Here is a 21,576-nt window from a genome sequence, read left to right on the forward strand (position 1 = left end):
GTAATAACAACACAGACCAGTAAACTGAACACATCCTCTGCTTACCCTGAAGGATTTGCAGTCAGAATGAAATGTGTTGCCTTTTCACTGCAGCTGGTAGCAGTGCTAACTAGATTAAAGGTAGGCTCAGTATATGTAATTCTTCTGCAGTGTTCTCCTCATTTTGCTATGTAGGCATAACTTTCAAACTTTATGGCAAAAATACTGATAGATCTTTCAAATCACTGTCCTTGCAGCTGAATCAGTAGGACAGAAGCTATTCTGTTGGAAAGGTGCGGCTTATATTACAGAATGAAGTTCAGTTCAGCAGCGAACAGTTGTATTCAGAAGCTTTCCTAGCCAGATCTTTAAAATATTCAGGAGCTAGGACTGGATACTGTAATATCAGATCATTATTAGCAATTATTCCAGTACTTTCATTTGACGATGGACATGAAACTGAGGTGCACTAGAAGATAAAAGATATTCAGAAAATGTGAGGAAATTAATTTTCGTTCAAAGAATAATATTGTGGCAGATACTGGCTTCAGTGACAGACGCTAAATCTTAGTTATAAAGACCATATATCTAGAAAACAATATAAAAAAGTCTGCTTTTTCACAAAATTTCTCCAAATACCACTGTGATTAAATGTAAATCATTACATACATATTAGCAGTCTGAATTTAGGTTACTTTAATTTTAGCCATTTCATTTGCAAGATTGTGCATTTTATTTAAACAGACAGAATATTTCCCTTCCCTTGAAGTTTACATGCTGAGATTGTAAGTACAGCCAGACTGATTTTCCTGTTACTTTTCTGCATAAATGGAAAGGAATGAATTAGCATCATGATATCACAGGAAAGGAACTGACTTGTTTCTCTGAAGGAAGTCTGGAAACAAAGCAAATGGTGCTGAGATACAACGTTTCCTTTCCCTAACATAACTCCTCCTCTGTAATTTTCTTTTTCAGATTGGCCAGTTACCTTGTTCTGCAAATAAATCAGACCACCTGATGTATCTGACTGGTTGAGTGCATGCTAGAGGGAGACTAATCCTGTAGGATTTTAAGTCAACTCTGTTTGTGAAAATGGTACACAAATGCCCTTTTGTACCAATTACCAAGGTCCTGCAAAACATTTTTTCCATTACATTTGGTACCAGTCTAGGGTGGCGTGTCATCTGACTGTGCTAATTTTCAACAGTGTAGCAGTTCTAACAGTTGCAGTCCTTGCACATTTGAAAAATTCTAACAGTTTTATGTAGCATTTGATTTCACACTTTTTAGGGCAATTTCTAGCCTTCTTAATTCATAGCCATCATTGAGGAATGTGTGAAATTCAGATCTGAAGCAGTAATCAAAGTAAAATGTCAACCTACAGGCAGAACAACTCAAACTATTGATAAAGACTATACTCTAAAAAAAAACATGAAAGCATACAGTGATTGCTAACTTTTGACTTCAAGCAGTGTTTTCAGTAATTCTCGTTCTAGTACTTAGCACTTTTGTGCACTTCCCTGTGCTTCATTTCTCATGTTCAAATGGTTGTACAAGCTGAAGCAATTAGTCTTCATAAAAGGCTTGTGCAGTTGGTTTTACATTATTTTTAATTTGCAGTAGGAAAAAATGAGTTAGAAAGGTCAAGATTTGGTTCTTCAAATGCACTTAGGTACCTAGCTACTTTTTGTTTTCTGCTTTTGCGACTTACCTTTAATGCCATTTAATGAAATAGCTTGATCTGAATTAACTGTAAATATTCAGATAGAGACACAGTCTTCCTGGTGCTTTTGAGAATTCATAAAATGAGTGGAGGAAATCTAAGAAATTTTCCTTAAGCTTGTACAATTCAGTTACTATATAAAGAGAAGTCCTGTGCTGCAGTCATTGCCTCTGAGGGCTGGTCGCACCTAAAGAAAGGCTGCACAAGGAGATAGTGCTGTGACCTTCTCCTCTTGTTTTTGGTAGCAGAGGAAGACATCTACAGGACAAGTGAGAAGTAAATGAATCTCACAGATGTAGGTAGAATGCAACAGAGGCTGCACATCTAGAAGCTTTGTGAGACATTCTGTTCTGGAAGTCAAAAACCTGGTATTCTATTGGGGTGGGAATTCTTTATACTACATTCAACATAAACGTACAAAGCCTGATGAAGGAAGTTTTACTATTCTTGTTCTGAGAACTGCAAAGATCTAGGATGCTTAGATATTTCTTTTGCCTTGTCTGGGCACAGGTCTGCGGATTACTTCTGTAGTTGCACACATTCTGCACTAACAGCATAATTAGGTACATGATGAAACACCATTGCTGGGTTTAAGTGAGATAAGAGTTAACCCTAGGCTTTATTTCCCAATATATATGAGATGATTTCTGAAAATCAGTGCTCTCCAAATACAGTGTATCTATTTAGTTACTTCTGGGTTGTAAGTCTCATGTGACTGATGATGGAATGTCGGTACCTTCTCCTCTGCTTAACAGCTGGAGAGGTAGGCAGTCAGTACTAACTGAGGGTTGTACAAGGTGTGTGCAAACATATCAGTGATCTTATTTCACTTCTCTAGAAGTTACCTGTTTCAGAGTTAAAGCTCTTGTCAGTCAAAGAAGACAAAGGTTGAAAAGGCGTAGAAAGCCGAATTACCTTCTGGGGCAGAGAAATTCATCTGGTCATTGATAAGGAAAATTACTTTATCTGGTTTGTTCTGATCAGAGAATGGTTAATCTAACAACTTTCGTAAACAGTAAGTTCATGAAAAATATGGCAAGTGGCATTGTTGATGTCATTCACATAATCACCTCAAGCTTCTAAATAGGTTTAAATTCATGTGTTAGTAAAAATGAACTCAGTCTGGGATTCTGATGCAGCATTCTATGATGCATATATTTAGCCATTAACTTCATTTGATCCAGATCTTGAAAAAGTCTTTTGTACAGGCAAGTGGCCTTTAGTTGTATGTCAAGTTACGGCTTAATTCTATCTTTTGAAGAATATGTAACCTTCCAGACGGTGTCCTGTACTGCAGTCTTCGTTGATTAGATTGATGGCACATTTCTTATATAGTAATATATAAGTATATTCAGTATATGCAATATAATATAATATACAATATATAATATATACAGTAATAATTCCACCATAACATGGAACAAGAAAAATACATTGTTTAATATATATTAGTTTTCATTATTGTTTAATCATATTTACTGTGATGCATATGGAGAAGGAATATGGGGTTATATTCTACTGTACAAACACAGAGAATATCTGTCCAAGAGTGCTTACTGCTTTGAGGAATGATTTGCAGAGAGGAGTATTATCTCTGTCTATATGTCAGCTGAAAGCTTTCAGGTGCATGGATAGAGAATATAGATGAAGACAACTAAAAAATGAGAGATCGCACACAGGCTATGAATAGGCAAGGTGGAGAGATGTGATTTTGTCATTAATATTAAACTACTGATACAAAAGTAAGGTCTATAGTCAATCTTTTTACATAAAAAAAAATAAAAAAAAATAAAAAAAAAAGCTGATTTGCTCTGTACCAGGTAAAAAATAGAGTGCAGTCATGATATGGGAAGATGGACCCTTTCAGAAAGTCATTATTTAGATTTTCCTTCATAAAATTCATTCAGAATTTATTATTTCATGTAATCTGTAGGATTATTAAGCAAAGGAAATATCCAAAGTGAATGTTACAAAACAGCATTAGTTAAAACAGCTATGGTTTACTTTGTCTCTCTTATCTATGATGTTGTTAGCTTTTCGTGGTGCCTTATGTAATTGCTGTTTTTATTCATAGCTTAGGGTGCTTTACATTTTAAGTGCTGTATAAACATTAAATCTCATATGGCTTCTATAAATTTTATACCATAACATACTCATATGGTAAAATTATCTCAACTTTTTTAAGTTAGAAACAGAAAGTTCAGAGACTAAACTGAAACTAGAAGATACAAGACTGTACCTAGGATTAGAAAAAAAAGTTAGGCTATTGGGATTTTTGGAAGGTATTGGGAAGTAATTGTATGAACAGAGCAAATTGCTGTGAGGAAGGCAATGCACTGGTAGTTTAAAATCCAAGTTCCCAGGGACTCCTGACATCCACCATTGCATACAGACCAGGCCTAAGAGAAAGACAGATAAGTGCTGTATAATTCAGAATATTTTGAAAGCAGAAAACATGATGAGTGTAAAACAGAGAAGGAAATGCTGAGCGCTGACTCTTAGAGCTCCAAATAGGTAGAAGAACTAGTGATTGCAGGGAAGAGATTATTATGAAAACCTGTTTCTGTAAGTTGTGTAAGAATGGGATGGCTGGAGTTTGCATCTATGAAAGTTTAAAATAATGCATAAATAAAATATGTCTGTTTTAGAGACAGAAAACAATTGTTAGAGAAAAAATGAGAAAGAGGGGAAATGATCATCTTTAGGTATATATAAATTTTCTGGTTTTACAGTAAACTGCTTCTGGATTTAGATTATACTGATTATAGTTCAAGATTATTATGTTGTGAATTTAAAGTAAACAGTGTTATTTGATGAACTATTCAATGTGTTGTTCTTCATTTTTGTGATTATACTCCTCATGGTCAGTAGCCCTCAAGTGTAGTAAACTACATTTGCTGTGAAGAGACACTGATGTTTTTGAGATGACTGAATTATGCAGTTCTAAAACCTGAAAATACATCTAAAATTGCAGTGATGAGTGTTTTTGTGCTAAAAGTTAGTTTTAAAATTCCAGAAGAAGTGCATATGAGTATGCAATGCATCTTAAATGGAAACAATGCAAGCAGGGTACAGAGCTCATGAGTCTTGCTGCAAGTAGTAGATATATTGAGATGCTGTTTAGGACTTTAGTGACTGCTGGGAAAGGCTGCAAACTTGCTGTCATAGAAGACTTATGAGAGAGATTTTCAAAGGACAAAGAGGAATTAGGCTGCGCAGGCTTTCAGTCAGAGTTTGAGACCTTGTGCTGTTGAAAATATTTATGTGTTTTCCTGGCAATGTTCAAAGAAGTGCTACTTTTTTATTGTCAAACCATAGCCTTTGAAGTATTTTTTTTATTTTTCAATTCATTTTCATAAATAACGTTTAGCAGATGAAAATATCTATTTACCACTTTTCACATACAACTCAAGGACAGGAAAGAGAAAAGTTAGATTTAACTAAAAAGGTTGAGGAGATCGAGGAAAGAGGAATGGTTACAGCTTGGCTGCCTAATTACAACCCCTGCACTGGACTCAGCCTGACAGTTCATTACACATTTTCCTAGATGTGGTCAGGAAGAGGATTGCTGGTGTCATAAATTGTTTGACCATCTGTTGTTTGCTGCATTTTTTCATGAGGGACCCATTGTCCCCCCATGATTATGTGTCCAAGTTTGCTGCATATCACAATTTCATATTGTCTTGTATGACAGGAATTGATCATAATTGTCAGATTACATGATAGGACTTTTTTATACATCTGATTTCTTAATAGATATGTGTTCTTCTTATGCTGGGAAGTTGCCTGCATAGTCCCTATCTGAGCAGAAAAATGGTTTTAAAGAGGCTTTATACAAGATTGCATAAGAGGCTTCATCGTCCTGAAAAGTTGGATATCACAGTGCTAGAAATTTGAATACATCTTAAAATAAATTTTAAAACTCCTAAATTCCTGACAATATTGCCATCTCTGAAGCTTAGAAACAGCAATTTGGCTAGTAAACAAAAGCTCTTCCTTCTTCATCATTTCCATAAATGAAATGCTGCCCTTCCCAAGCTGTAACTAACTCAAACTCAACTTTGGTGAATGTTCCAAGGCTTAGGTACCGTTTCAAGAGAGCACACTTATTCAGAGACGCTCATATACATATAATTAGGAATGCTAAGATTAAACAGGTGTTTATTGTTGTCTGATTGGAACGGATTTTTTCATCAATGACCTGGATGAGGGGACAGAGTGCCTCCTCAGCAAGTTTGCAGATGATACCAAGCTGGGAGGAGTGGCTGACACACCAGAGGGCTGTGCTGCCATTCAGAGAGACCTGGACGGGCTGGAGAGTTGGGCGGAGAGGAACCTCATGAGGTTCAACAAGGGCAAGTGCAGAGTCCTGCACCTAGGAAGGAATAACCCTAGGCACCAGTACAAGCTGGGGGCTGACCTGCTGGAGAGCAGCTCTGCAGAGAAGGACCTGGGAATTCTGGTGGATGACAAGTTGACCACGAGCCAGCAATGTGCCTTTGTGGCCAAGAAGGCTAATGGTCTCCTGGGGTGCACTGGGAAGACTGTTGCCAGCAGGTCAAGGGAGGTGATCCTGCGCCTCTACTCAGCCCTGGCGAGGCCTCATCTAGAGTCCTGTGTCCAGTTCTGGGCTCCCCACTACAAGAGAGACATGGAGCTACTGGGGAGAGTCCAGTGTAGGGCTACAAAGATAATCAGAGGAATAGAACACCTGCCCTATGAGGAACGGCTGCGAGAGCTGGGCCTCTTCAGCCTGGGGAAGAGAAGACTGAGGGGGGATCTTCTCAATGTGTACAAGTACCTGAAGGGAGGGTGTCAAGGAGACAGGCACAAACTCTTTTCAGTTGCCCCATGTGACAGGACAAGAGGCAATGAGCAGAAACTGAAGCACAGGAAGTTCCGCCTGACCGTGAGCGGGAATTTCTTCCCTGTGAGAGTGACGGAGCACTGGCACAGGTTGCCCAGAGAGGTTGTGGAGTCTCCTTCTCTGGAGATGTTCAAGGCCCACCTGGATGCAACCCTGTCTAACATGCTGTAGGTGACCCTGCTGAGCAGGGAGGTTGGACTAGATGCTCTCCAGGTGTCCCTTCCAACCTTACAGATTCTATGATTAAGCATCTGTTTAATTAAATTTCTTAAGTGGGTCCTGTAAATTTGTTTTCTCTTTGAGATGAACCATTTTGTATGCAAGAGTCTCTTCCTTGTATCAATATACAACAGGGAAATAAGATGTTGGAGCTTTTCTCACTTATTTTGAAGTAGGATTAAAACTTTTGCACTCAAATAATTTTAACCTGCATCAAAGCATTCAGAGGTATAGTTTAAATGCAAGTTCTGTACTAGAATCAGACACTATTTAATCCATGCTATAATCAGCTTGACTGTAAATATAAGTCGACCTCAAACAAAGCCTAGAACAAAAGCTTTTTTTATGAGTGCACCCAACCAATTTGGAAATATTTTCCCTAGGAGTTTTCAAAACCAATTTAGTTCACAAGTGATTTAAGCTTGGTTAAAAGAGAGCCTGTCAGTGGCTGTTTGTATAAAGAGAAGCAGTTTAGAAACTGCTTCCAGTGAAAGGAAAAAAAATTTAAAGTGAATCTGCAGAGCTTTCAGAATAATAATTCCTAATAGGAAAAAAAAAAAAAAAAAAAAAGAAAAGAAAGAAAAAGAAAAAGGATTCAAAACAGTAAAGCTAACAAAAGCACTCAGATCTAGAGAAGATACTATAATTAAGGAAACCTGGATGAAAGTACTAAAACAGCAGGAAAGCTGAATTGATTTTTTGGAGCTGTATAATACAAGGAAAGATTGACAGATATATACTAGAAAATCACCTGCTGTGCACAAGGAAGAAATACCTCTTTCATATACAGTCCTTTGATATTTTTAAGGCTATTGATCAGATAAGATTATTCTTCTGGCTATAGTGAGTTTCTATGGACTTGGCCATTGCATGAGGTTTTCAAAAGAAGATCTGAATCACTTTTACAGTATGATAGTATTTTCTAGGAAGAGATTTAACCATTCTTTGCATGAAGTGTAATTCATATTAAAGTTTAAACTGATAAAATATGATGTTCTTTTAAGTTTCCAGTATTTTAAAACAAAATTGCACTAGCAATAAATAATAATAGTTTAAAAATAAATTGAATTACATTCAGCATTTATTAGCCGAAGTAGCCTGGAAGGCTGTTCCTTCCAGTGTCTCTGTCACAGACAATATAGACATGACACTGAAAGATCTTGCTGTCTTAAATATTGAACCCACTACAAGTAGCTTTTGAAATTCTCATTCAGTATAGCACTGTTACTGCTAGAAAGCAAGGTTAAAGTGTTTAGTGCACATAATTTCACTGAAGCCCTCTCGCATACAACTACACAAATGACATGTTAAATGCTTTCAGTGCAGATCACAGAATAATTGAAGGGTCTGTAAATAATGATATTCCTACTTTATAGACAGAAAAAGTGCGGGCATTTAGAAAACTGCTATGCCTTGGAGAACCGCACTGATATATCACTAGCTACTGTACAAATGATGTCTGTGATATGAGGTACAGAGGAGTTATAATCTTTATTATAAAAAGGGAAACTATTAGTCAAAAACTGAAATTAAACACAGCTGTGACTGGATTATTAGCATGTTATTATCCAGGCCTCTCTGCATATTGCAGCATTTAAAAAAAGACTAAGGGATGTGTTGCCGTACTAAGGGTGTCACCCATCTTACACAAAACTTTGATTTCTTCAGATCAGATTTAATTCAAAGGAGAAAATTCCTAGTACTGAATTATCAGTATCATGCCATACCGTGTAAGCACTTCTTGATGATTTTTCTTGCCAAGCTGAGTTCTAGTCCAAAGATCAAAGGAATATTTTAAAATGGGAAATGGTAATGAAAAGTGTGTCCCTTACCAATTTACAGAAGTGTTATAAGAAGATGGGAGGACAGTTTATCTATCCTAAGCCTATTTCTTCATGTGCCAAAAGGTTACTAATGTGATGTTATGGTGCCTGGTAGTTTTGTTCTTGCTTCGTCCATCCCTTCTGTATGGGATTTCTGTCTTTTCTTCCATTTTCTCTCACTGTTTATTACATTCCTCCTCCATATGATTCTGGATAGCTAGATTTTTTTCTCTGTCTACATGAGGAGTTTGTCACTATACTAGTAAAAATTTGGAACCTTGTTTGATATTATATACACTGTGGCTGCCTGATTTTCTTTTTATGACTTGTAAAGCTTCATCTACATTAGCAGATAATAGGAGTAGATTTCCAGGGCAAATTAGCTGGTGCTGAGACCCAACATCCATCTCAGTCTTGATTCAGGGAGCTTTAATTCAGACTTGATCTATTCAGCCCCACAGACTGAATGCCCATTAGCAGCTGGAGTACCCGAGATGTGATCCTGGAGAGAATCTTCTGGTTGAGGTTCGTCTGAAGGAAATTTAGTTCCTGAATTCTGAAACCGTTCCACATTGTGAACCAAAGCATTACAACGGGGACAACTTGAGATCTTCTTCAAAAGCACACTCCTGCTCTGAACTAAAACATTAATATAGACATGAAATATGTTTCAGCAATACATTCTAAATTTGTTTCCAAATTTGCAACCTCAAAATTCTGATATTTTCCTTGTTGTTTCTATCAAGAACTATTCACTTTCTTCAGCTCCTAGATATAATTATCCAATATCTTTGCCTTGGAGCCATTCACAGCTGTACAGTGCAGGCAAAAGAAATTACCATTTTGATTTGCTGACCATTTTCATTTGCTTCATATTTATACAAAGAATAGCAGGATAACATGAAATTGTGAATCCCACTTGGGAGAAGAGAAGTCCTCAGTCTTTAGAGCATTTGTGTATTTTTCTCCAAACAAGATTAATTCAGTGGAATGTGGGAGACCTTGTCCTTTTCTTAACCAGGTACTGTGAAAGATTGCTTTGAGAAAGGACAGCAGTAAGTCATTTGAGACATCACATTTCAGGATACTAATTCTTGTGAATTGCCTGTGATATTTTTGCTGTATGGCTAGCTATTATATTGTCAAACTCCATATTATTTTGGTTAACTTTTTAAATCTGTTATTTTCTTTACCTCACTGGGAATTGCTCTTCTTTGTCATTAGGATGTTATTATGACAGCTTAACATCAGTAGTGAAATGTTAGGATATTGCTCATTTTGATAAGAATAAATCCTTCACTATATTTATGAGATTTGTTGTTCTTAATCATCTACTAAATGCTAAAAATAAGACTATAAAAAGAAATTCTAATTTTGATGTATAGTTCAATAGAATAGTTGATGAAATTTGGGTTTTTTTAAGGTGAGGGCTAAGGTCTGTGTATTTTGGCAGTCAGCAGCAATGATCCTTCATCTATACAAACAGACAGAAATACATTCGATACCTCGTTTTAAGAAGAATGTCACTGTCAGTTACAAACGTCCAGGAAGAACTGAGCCTCTTGTTGCTTTTTTTAATTAGCTGAACTACATAATACTGATATTAAACCAGTTGAAAGCAGGCTCTTCAATGCTACACAAACTAAAGCAATTCAGTTTCTCATTTACATTCTTCTACCAGTGTCTGCAGCAGACCTATAAATAGAATAGGCTACACATAGAAATTTATTTTTGCAGCTGATAGCAATTTTCTTTTGCAAAGGTGTCTGGAGGCATTATTCATGAGATTCATGCTGGTAGACTTTCCAGCTGAGATTTGCACTCCCCCAGAACTGTAGGTGGTCAGTTTGGAAATAAACTGATCGGCTGTTATGCACAAAGACCGTCAGAGGAATTACTTATTTTCTTCTTTTAATAAACGCAGGAGTTCTCTCAGCTCTAGATTATTTGCTCTAACCTGATTGTCTGGATATTATAAGCAGCAGACACATTTTTAGAAATCACATTTACTTGACATTTTATCTCTAAACTTCCTAATGATTATGCTATTATCAGGAAAAACATAATGGCTGTGGTTTGACATAGCTCACATCATGCCTTGTCTGTTCAGACCCACGGGCACAAGTGACCTTCTCAAGTATTATACAGACACATTTTTGTTCGATACTGAGTATGTGTAGTAATCACATAAACTGACCTATGCAGCTCATAAAACAAGGGGAAAAGCAAATAAAGCCTACAGTCAAACTGATGGCTTGGAATGCTTTTCCCATCTGATTCTAGGTTTCATGACATGTCTGCCACAGGAGTATCTTTGCACACTAAAAAAAAAAAAAAAGAATTCTTGCAAAAAAGTAGCCACACGTCTAAACATGTGTTTTTCTCACCCCTCCAGACTGACTACAGTTTATGATTTTCCCTTGTCTATTATAATACCTTTTTTCATAACTGAGAACATAGGATATATGAAAGTAAAGATATCATCTGTTTATTCTGGTTTAATTTTAGTTTAATCATTACTGTAAGTATTCATATTTCAGTTTTCCTTTACATCATCCTGTGCTGTCAAAAGCTGTATCTATATGTCAAGAGCTTTATATGTAGTACATTAATGTACAAATGATGTTTCTACTTGCAAAGTAAACCAGTAACTGTATTTTCTCTTCTCTCCTCATTTTCATTTTCAGGCATAATAGAAAAGCTATTTTTCTTTAGCAATTATTTTGAGTATATTATGAAAGCAGCAGCACAAATAACAGATGAAACACATTAGAAAAGTTATAGATTTTAAGATGAAAGAGAAGACAAAATAAAATATGAAATTACACAAAATAGAACCTGTCAACACAAGTCACCCATAAAGCATTCTGGCATTTCTAATGCCAAGTAGACAAGCAAAAATAAATTTTAAATAAAATAAATAAATAAACTAGAAACAAATATTTTACAACCACAAGTCAAATATTATTGATTTTCTGTGAAATAAGACCCATCCTTTTTCCTTTTTTAAAGTGTGCTATGATGTTTATACATATTTTTTGTTTTTAATTTAAATCTGTCAGTGATGCAGAAAATTGGTTTTGTGAATGCCCTAAACTCTATTCCGGAAAACTCTGCCAGTTCATGGCTTGTGATGAAAACCCATGTGGAAATGGTGCTACCTGCTTTCCAAAGTCCAAGCAAGATGCTGTTTGCCTTTGTCCGTATGGAAGATCTGGAATGCTCTGCGCAGACGGTAAGGCATCACGTTCTTCATGCATTACTCGTAGCTTTTGTCATTCATAGAAGTTGTGCTGAGACACAAGCTGAATGCTTCGAAGTCAAAACACGGTAAGTGGCCACCTCCCCAGCTACAAACACATTCCTGCCCAAAATTCAGGAATATCTGAGCTGAGCACCTCCCCTGTATATTATCTTAAAACAGTGTCAGCCAGAGATTTGCCTGAATTTAGGGAAATATGACTTCAAATATTTCATAAGTAAAGGGAGCGTGTCAACAACACTCCACCAGAGGCTAAAATTTGATTAATTGATCAGGTCAAAAAAAGAGAAACAAATTAAAATTTGTCAAGTACTTTGCTATCATTCAGCAAGCAGGTTGAAGGGAAATTAATAAAGCGAAGCAAATAGGACTTTTTGACTAATATTGTCAAATAAAGAACTTTGATTTCTCAGGCATTGATCATAATGGTTGTTCTAGGTCAGAAATTCCTGTGTGAATATCCAAGGTATTTTTCCCCTAACACTCAGTGTAGCAACCAGCGATGAACTCTGAGTTCCTTGGTATTCTCTCTCAACAGCCAGCAGTGTCTGAGGCACCGGGATTTTGTGTGCTGGGGTTGGTGGCTAGGTTTCAGTTAGCTCTTGATGGGCATTTTTCTTCCATGAATCTCTCCAAATTGTCTTTGAGAACATGTAAACGTTTATGATGTACAGCACCCCGTGGCAAAGAGCTCCACAGCTTAAGTATATAGGATGTGCAGAAGTACTTCTTTTTCTTTGCTTACCTATACCAGCCGCTAAATAACATTAATGGCTCAAGCTTTTGTCTTAGAAGGGATATTTTAGAGTTGTTCCCTGTTCATCTTCTCCATGCCTCTCCTGGTTTTATAGATCCTCTTTATTTTCTTCCCAAAGTCATTTTTTTAAGAGATTAAGTTTATTTAATCATTTTTGGCACACCAGCCATGCTGTATCTTTATTTATCCAGGTTGCTTTTCCCTGTTTTCAGTCTACTGTATCCTTCTTAAGATGAGGTCCAAAGCTGACCGCAGAATTCAGTATGTGATAATGCCACTGTTTTTATACAGTGTTGTTTTGAAGTTTTTTGCTGTTTTATTCCCTGTTATTTTCTTAATCATTCCTTACATTCTGTTTCTTTTTAAGAGAAATGTTTAAGAGGGCACATTCATGTTGTCATAAAACGGTCTATTAAAATTCCTAAAACTTTTTTCTTTAAATGCTGATAGCCAGATCAGAGTCTATTATTCATATAAGGCTAGGACAGTTCCTGCCATCTGACTCAATTTACACATATTAAATAACATCTCTTTTTTTTTTCCCTGTAGTCATTCAGTGAAGATCTTCTGCAGCTTTTAGTTAACAGTTTCTAGTCTAAATTGAAAGAAAATACTAAAGTTAGTGGGTTTGATTAAATGACAAACCTGAAGGCTTGAAAGCATAGAAAGAATGAAATTTTTTAAGTGGAAAGTGAAAACTCTATCTGGATCTTCACTATAAGCAAGAAAAAAAAGGGGGAAAACATCAGTTTAGTAGGACAGAGCATAAATCTTCCAGGGTCAATAAGCCCAGAACTTAGAGAATTATCAGAATATGAAAAAATATTTTAGTGAACTATTTCTTAAGAGTAAATAAAGTGAGCACAGATTGAGATCCTGTTAAGATGAACATTGCATTTAAAATTACAATGAGTTATAAAAGGTCATTTTTTCACAGAAACAACAAAAAAAAAAAAAAAAAAAGAGGGAAGAAAAAGAGCTTTAATGCTGTAAATTCTGGATGTAAATTCAAGATAGCTCAAGCAGCACTGAAGCAGTACATTTAGCAAGGCATTTGGAAATAATGATAGATTGCCTAATTATAATAGTAGAACAACAGAAATTACACCAGAAACAAAAGCCAAATTTTACTGTGGACTGCAACAAAATGAGTGGCCTAGATAATATATATATTAAAAAGAAATGATCCATAAAATTTAAGTCAAGCCATTAGTTTTAGCAAATCTCCATTTTAACATATGCAAGTAGTATTCTAGTTTGTGTTTGAAAACAGTACTGAAGAAGAAAGACTTGTTTCTCCTAAAGGAAAACAGCTTATCAAATTCAGAGCTCTAAGTGGCATCAGTTATGAGTTTGATCTCACAGTGAGAACAGCATCAGACTCTACATACATGTAAGAAAAAGTGATAATAAAACTATTATCACTGTAAAGTGTTAAAAACATTTGGCATGGTAAATTACAAATGCACCATTTGATATGGCATGCAAACCATTCTAAAAGTCAGAAACTACAGGGCTACTGTAAATATTACAAGTGACAAATGAGGCAAAACTTTAAGGGCAGATAGTAACTTCTTTTAGACTAACCTACATAGTGTGGAAAAAAATCAGACAAGCTCGTGATGCTGTCAAGAGCTTTTCTTCAGATCTGAAACAGATGGGGCATATTGCTGGCTGGTAACAATTGTTCTGAGTTAATCTTAATTATTTTATGCTTCTGCTTCAGACATCAAGAAAAGCTTCCTAATAGCATGTCCATTTTTCCAAATATAATAAAATGCATTACTTTCTGTTACAAATCTTTCCTTGTTTATATCCCTAGATGACAATTTTACTATCACTGCAAGTAGACCATTAAATACAGAAATCTCTCTCATGAAGCTACATAGCTAAAGCATAATGGATCAATGGGTGGGAGGTATGATAATAAGGGAAGACATGAACTCTGAACTGCAGCTGCTGTAAATCACTATGCTCCTTTCAAGCTTCTTAATATAAATATACCCAGCAGGTTGTTAAATGCTTTGAGTTGCACAGTTCAAAGGATATTTTGCTTGTACCAGTTACTTAATGTCATTAGAATGACTGTACTTCAGTGAAGCACTTGTGTGAGCAAGTAGCTCACAGATTCCACCTCTGCTTGCTCTAGTCTCCATCACCAGTTTCAGGAGCATTTGGTTCCTATTAATTTGAGGAATTAAATGTCCACATGACTTTCAAAGCTGGGGATTTGCCTGAAACAAGGATTTGGCCACTTAATAAAAGAGGAAACACATCTTATTTAGCAATATATGTCATCACTGTGTAACCATTTGGAATGGAGATTATGTCTACACAGGCAGCTGGACTCAGTCCTAGAAGTGACTTTTTTTTCATTGTATGTAAAGGGATCTAGATTATTTAAATTGAGTTCAGTTATTGAGCTCTCACCTTTCAGGAGTATTGCATAAAAGCAGCCATGATCCAAGCCCTACACTGATAAATTTCCTTTCATATTTAAATTAGAAAAAAAGTTGCTTCTGTTTCTTGTGGATTGTAAATGAAAGTGCCTGCATCCCTCTCCTCCAGTATTTGGGTTCACACCAGTGAGTGAAAGGGCATACAAAAACCATTTCAGACTGAATGACTATACATTATCCAACAGTGCTATGAACTTTTTTTTTCTGTAGGATGCTCTTTAAAATACTTGCTATATATTTGATTTTTATCCCTTCAAAATTTGTCAGGAAGCTGTATCCACTCCCTGTGGAAACAGACGAGAACTAGAATTGTCTGTTATCATTTCCTACGAGCTAAGTGAAAATTTTTGATGTTTCTGCCCATCCAAAGAGAAAGCTTGAGCTCAATCAATTAAAGATATATCTAAATCAGTATACTTTAACTCCTTCAAAATGGTGGGGAATTTTCATTATAATTGTTTTAATATAAATGTGGCAAAATCACTAATCACATGAAATAAATGTCAAATATTTTAATGAGCTTAAACTACTAAAAATCCCTATTGTTATAGCTCATCAAAGTAAACAGAGTTCCAGACACTGTTCTGGTACCTCAGAAAAAAAGAGCTGCTCAATTGCTACCATCTCTGTAACAAACCTTTTTTCGCTTTCTTTTTTTAACAGTCTCATCTAGGTACGAATGAGCAGCATTTCCTTTTTGGCAAAGGAAACTGATATGCTCCATAAAATATAAGGCCAGTATGTTTGAAGTATCTAAGCTTAAGGGAGTCTGAGTTACGTGAAATATAAATTATAAAGCAAGAGTAAATATAAGGGCATCTTTCTACTGCTGAGCTCTGATGACCCCATAAATGCTGAACTGAGTCACACATGGTTCATTCCCCAGGAATGATGTGAACACCTGGAGGGCCAAACTCATTTTTTATTGCATATGACACTAGAAATTGGGCCCTTCTGGGAAGCTGTGGGTCATAATAAGTATCATTTTATGAAGCCTGGAATCGGGAGCAAGCTGTACATAAGCAAGCACTAAGGTAAAGTTGAAAGAAAGGGAAGGATTGGAAAAGGAACATGTATTGTTAAAATGAGTAACTGTATAATTGCAATGTCTTGGATTCAGCTTCAGTCTTTATTTTAGCTTTACTATGTGAAGGTGCATATATGACAATATAAAATAGATTGCTAGGTGTGACCTTGTACTTGATGAATGCACCAAATAGTGCCATCCACACTGTGCATTCACAACAGTTTGTAAATACTTTTACTGAGACACATTTCTGAGCAACATTTTATGGTCTTTTTTACCAATCTAAAGGGTTCAGTATATTTTCTGTAGGATGTAGTCTCCTATGTATTAAATTCATTTCAAAGTACTCAAGTGGGAGTAGTCACTTGCTCCAGACTCTGTGGAATGAAAAGTATTTGGCAAGCAAATTGTTTCTGTGCAGCAATGTTTGTCATACAATGTCATCTTCAGAGCTGTTTGGGTCTCTAGACTCAGTGGAGCAGGTTGGTGAGAGTAGATGCCCAAGTGCAATTTCTTTAGGTAGAAAACTGCATAATCACAAAGCTTCTGGTCAGTGATAAGAAAATTTGGGAAATGCTAATCAGCAGTTGCTATTATTCCTATTCAGATGGTAATTTATTTTCAGAATCATTCACTTTTAACCAGGCATTAATATCTCAGCTTCTGCCTGCCCTTTCCTCCAATGTGAGAACAGTCATAAAACTTACATAAAACAGACACATATACGTATTCACATGCAGAAACACACACATGTGCACACACACACACTTCATGTCACTTTTGTATTGCCACTTACTCCGTTTAATATTTCCATGTTTGAGCAGTGGAATCACTTTTATTATATTGAATCTTAGTTTTAATGCAGAAGGGAAAGTTACTAGTCCTCATGATTACAGAAATAAAGTAAGTTAATATTACACAAATAAAGTAAGTTAACAGGGCCCATGGACTCCATAAGTACTGATGCTACAAGACAAATGAAAGGAATACCTAAGTATTTACTGGGGACAGAAATTAAACAATTTTGTGCTAATAACATTTTTAAGGTTTTAAGATTCATGGCTAGTGTTAGAAGAGAATAACCTAGAATAGTCACCTGCAATGTTTGTAACCCCACAAACAAACAAAAAATATTTTCTTTCTTTCAGTGAAGGCTTCCCATAGCCTTCTGGCGAGGAGGGAATGGAAAGAGTTAGATCAGTACTGAGATGTCTTTCTGGAACCCTTGAGCTGTCAGCTAGTAGTGCACACCGTGGCAGCCCAAGTGTCCCTTACTTTTTCCTTATGGCACTTCCCAGAGCTTCTGATGGGGAATTGCCTGTGAAAGAGAACAGCTTTTACATGCACAGAACTTTTACATCCACAGAACTTGGAAACTAAATGCCAACTCATCTCTCTCATCTTTGCTTTTTTCCCCAAGTTATGCTATGTATATTATTTATCTGTGCAGTAGAGATTCTGTCTAATTTCCACAGTTGGTCCTGGGGTCTCCCCTATCCTACTGCTCCTTTCCAGAGCACAAAGGACAGGGGAATTGTATCAGAGAACCTACTCCCTCAACCCATCTGCCAGCAGTCCCTCATCTAATACCTCGTAGTGTAGTTCAGTGCACAGAGAGGTTCCTACCAGAACCTTGCGCCAGAGGTCTGCATGCATATTAGTATTTAAAATTGAGTAACAGGAATAGACTAGATAATTTAAGAAAAAAAAATGTCTAAACGCAACTAGGAAAAGGGATTTGCAACCTGTTCCTCACTATTTCTGTGTTCAAAAGCAAGTTTTGGTTTATTGGTTTAAGAGCTATACTGCAAACCAGTAAGACGAGCAGTGGCTGCAGAATTTCATGATGACCAAGGACACTTTTCCGGAAACTTTTGTACAGCTTATAAGACTGGAAAATACAATGCTTGGCACTAATTTCCATTTCCTTTTCAATAATGCCTTTGAAAATATGTGAGCTGTTTTTTAGGAAAAATGATTAATACTCATCCCGTAGTGTATATGGCTGCTCATCCTGGACCAAAGCACTGAGCTGATAAATGTTCATGGTTAGTCAACTATAATATGAAGAAGTGTCTATCTGATTGCAATTCTATAGACAGAAGTCTTCGCCTCTTTTTTATCCCCTTCATCTCTCTTGTTTTTTGCAAAAAGTTGTAAAGCTGTGGTCCAGGATGTGTTGACAGTGAATGCCAAAAGGAGCATTTATTTTAACTCATAACAGAAAATTCAAAGGTAATGAAACCATTGATCTCTCTCTTCTTTGTCACCTTATTGTCTCCTCTTTTTTTTTTTCGATCCATACTCCAAAGGGAGGCCTTTTTTGCCGCCCACTTTTATACTCACCTCTGGTTGCATATACCTTATGATAGAGAAATAATAGCCCCTCATATTAGTCTACCAATATAATGGGATAATTTGTCATTATTTGTTTGTGAGCCAATGGAACATTTCATACCTTATTATCTATTTAGTAGTGGGAATGCAGAAGAGGACAATGATAAATGGAGCAAAACTGAGAGAAACACAGGATAAGTAATAACAAGGACAAAATTTATAAAAGGCTTTATGCGCTCTGCTAGAACTGTGTGCTGTTCCAGCACAGTGTTAATTCAAAATGTTAATTCACATGATTCATAAGCAGAGACATTGGGACACCTCTCTGTGTCTGTTTTACATTTCCAGATCATATATTCTGAAAGAGGAAGAGTGTGGAAATCTGACTTGGATGGTGTCTAGGCAGGAAGTAGAAAATAACTGCAGAGCCCAATGTGATCAGCTATACCCTGTGCTTTCCATCAGCTTTAAATATTGTACAAATAACATTCTGAAGGACTGTTTTTCAAGGAGAAGAGGGTTGTAGGTTTATATAGTTTTCAACTCAGTCTTAGCTCCATTACCTTACAATGAGAAGAAAGAGACTAGAACGTAAAAGTTGGAGTCGTCTTGCTTGACCTAATTTTACCAATCAGGGTATTTTAAATTAAAAGAAAGATTTGCATTTTTAAATTAAAAGTATATAAAAGTATGGCAAAGCAGTCTATATTAAAATAAAACTAATGAGGGTCATTTGCATGTAAAACGTCTCAAAAACTGAATTTTTCATTTTGATATACATTTACTGATAACCTTTAACTTTTTGATATGTTTGAATACAGATCTGCTAATAAATAATGCTTAGAATGCTAAAAGAAGACAGTTCAGAAACAGATGAAATATGGAATAAATATCACCTGCCAAGCTAGATATATTGAATTAGCCAGAAATGTAAGCCTTTGACTCAGGATTAGTTAACATTTGTGTATATATATATATATCTTTCCCTCCACAGACTGCCACTATTTATAAACACTATTTATAAACCTAGCTGCTAAGAATAGGGAAAATAATTAGATATTGTGTCCAATTTTTACTAAGTACAAGAAGCAATGCTTCAATACTGTGGAGAGAGCTGTGAAATGACCCAACACAATATATAATGCCTTTCATAAGATATGCTGGGTGTGGTATTGAATGTATTTCATGGCCCCAGTTAGAAAAAGCATGGGTAGGACTTGAAGAAAAGACCATAAAGGGCTGAGAGGAAACACTCAAGGAGTCACAAGTGGAAATTATTTATGAAAAAAATGCTTCTTGTCAGATGTTTTGAAAGGTTTTTGTTGTGCTCAGACACCCATGGATAAAAAATGAAAATCTCAGTTTTTGTATAGTTACTGAGCTCCAGCCTGGAGTTTAGAGATCTATGGTCAGTTCTGCAATCCACTTCAGGCTTTTTGTGTAAGTTTGGGCAAATAATTTAGCTTCTGAGTGCCCTAAGTTTTCTATTCTTTAAAACCAGAAAAAAATGTTTACTTCACAGAGACTGTTTTCAGAATTGGTAAAGCATTCAATTTTTATGGCAATGGAGATCAGAGACAGAGTAAGAATATGCAGACAGTGAAGTAGCTGCAGGTTATAGAGAAGATAGGCTTCATCCTACCTAATTTTAGCTGTCTATAATGTCTGCAATCCAGCCAGGCTGCTTTGGCATCCAGTAGGGTCAAACAACCAGTTGAGAACACTATTCACCTGGCTTGTATATGTGTTTTAGGTGAAAGCAGCTATGCCCCAAAGGTGCTTATTTTTTCCACGAAGTTGAAGTGAAATCTAGGTTTTGTCAACTCTTATGTAGATATCTAACATGACAGATACCCTCCTTTGGTCAGATGACTCCTACCCGTGGCATACATTTGCAGATTTCTTCTAACAAGCAGGAGATTTAGGCCCTGGATATGTCTATTTCCTATAGTCAATTAATATAGAATAAAATAAAGGTAGGTAAATAATACTGTGAAATGAAAATATATCTTACATTTATTAAATTATAGTGTTAAATAAAATATATTTTTATTGCAATATTGCAGACAATTATTAAATACCAGAATTTTGTGTGAAAGAGCATAGGTATGATTATGTTTCCCCGTGTGGAGATTTTCATGGTAAAGTGCACATCTTGTACTCAGTTCTGGTAAAGCATAGGTAAAACTGCAAGGTTTGTAAAATTAATCAGATTGTAGATTGCTTTGTCAGGCATGCCTTTGTGAATGATCAAATCTATCTTTTTAGGGAGGGCTGAAAGGAGCAAATAGATTGACAGGAGAATAGCTCCCTGGTTAGAAACTCCAAGGAAATAGCAGAGACAATGGCATATTTCATCCTTGAAAAAAAAAGTGATAGAACTGAGATACAACTTATCCAGCTGGGAATTAGAGACCTCAAGACAGAAAACCATTAAAAAAATGGTCAGTAATAGGTTCTGTCAGAGAACCAAATTACCAGGCTCTCTGGAGGTACCTGATGGAGTTCAACTTTGCCAGGTAAAGGGATGCAGGAAAAGAAAACATACAAAAAGATCTCTTTCATTTTAAGATCTTGTTCTCATTTAAATATTAATATATTTAAATATTTGTGGGTTAAATTAAATAAAAAAATATAAAATACTTTTAGAGGTGCCACCTGTCATAGCTTCCTGAGAGGCAGAAAATGCAGAACATGAACCTACCTCAGACATTTCCAGGCACTCTGAGGGAATACTAATGGACTACAGCCAACACCAAATCTAAAAATGGGAGAGTTGTGTTTCTCTTCCAGTTCACATGACTCATAAAGGTCTGAGACTTGAGGTTACATTCAGTCTGACTAGGTTCAGAAGAACAAATTGTTTGCCAGTTTCTTCTAATTAGGACAAAACAGCCGTTTCATATGGAAATTTCCTGGCTGCCATTTGAGATCACAGAACAAGAGATAATGTGCTCCATGAGTGAAACACTGGTACACTCTAATAAATGGGCTGGTACACTCTGTCTGGCTGCAGATTCCCAGTCCTCGCTATAAAAGGTTTGTCAGCATCTGCACGTGCACCTTTTGTAGGCCACGTCACGGGCAATATAGCAAATTTCCCAGACTGCAAGTTTAGAAACA

At 36.2% G+C, this 21,576-nt stretch overlaps 1 protein-coding gene across 1 annotated transcript in view; it reads left to right on the forward strand.

The window, feature by feature from the left end:
- The window catches only part of EYS (eyes shut homolog), an 872,934-nt gene that overhangs the window by 805,629 nt on the left and 45,729 nt on the right, over positions 1 to 21,576 (forward strand). Inside the window, exon 43 of the mRNA XM_062573097.1 lies at positions 11,674 to 11,846. Coding sequence (XP_062429081.1) covers positions 11,674 to 11,846 — 173 coding nt within the window. The remainder of the gene's footprint in view (positions 1 to 11,673; positions 11,847 to 21,576) is intronic.

The sequence above is a fragment of the Rhea pennata genome, chromosome 3 (assembly GCF_028389875.1).
Source record: "Rhea pennata isolate bPtePen1 chromosome 3, bPtePen1.pri, whole genome shotgun sequence".
Lineage (NCBI taxonomy): Eukaryota > Metazoa > Chordata > Aves > Rheiformes > Rheidae > Rhea > Rhea pennata.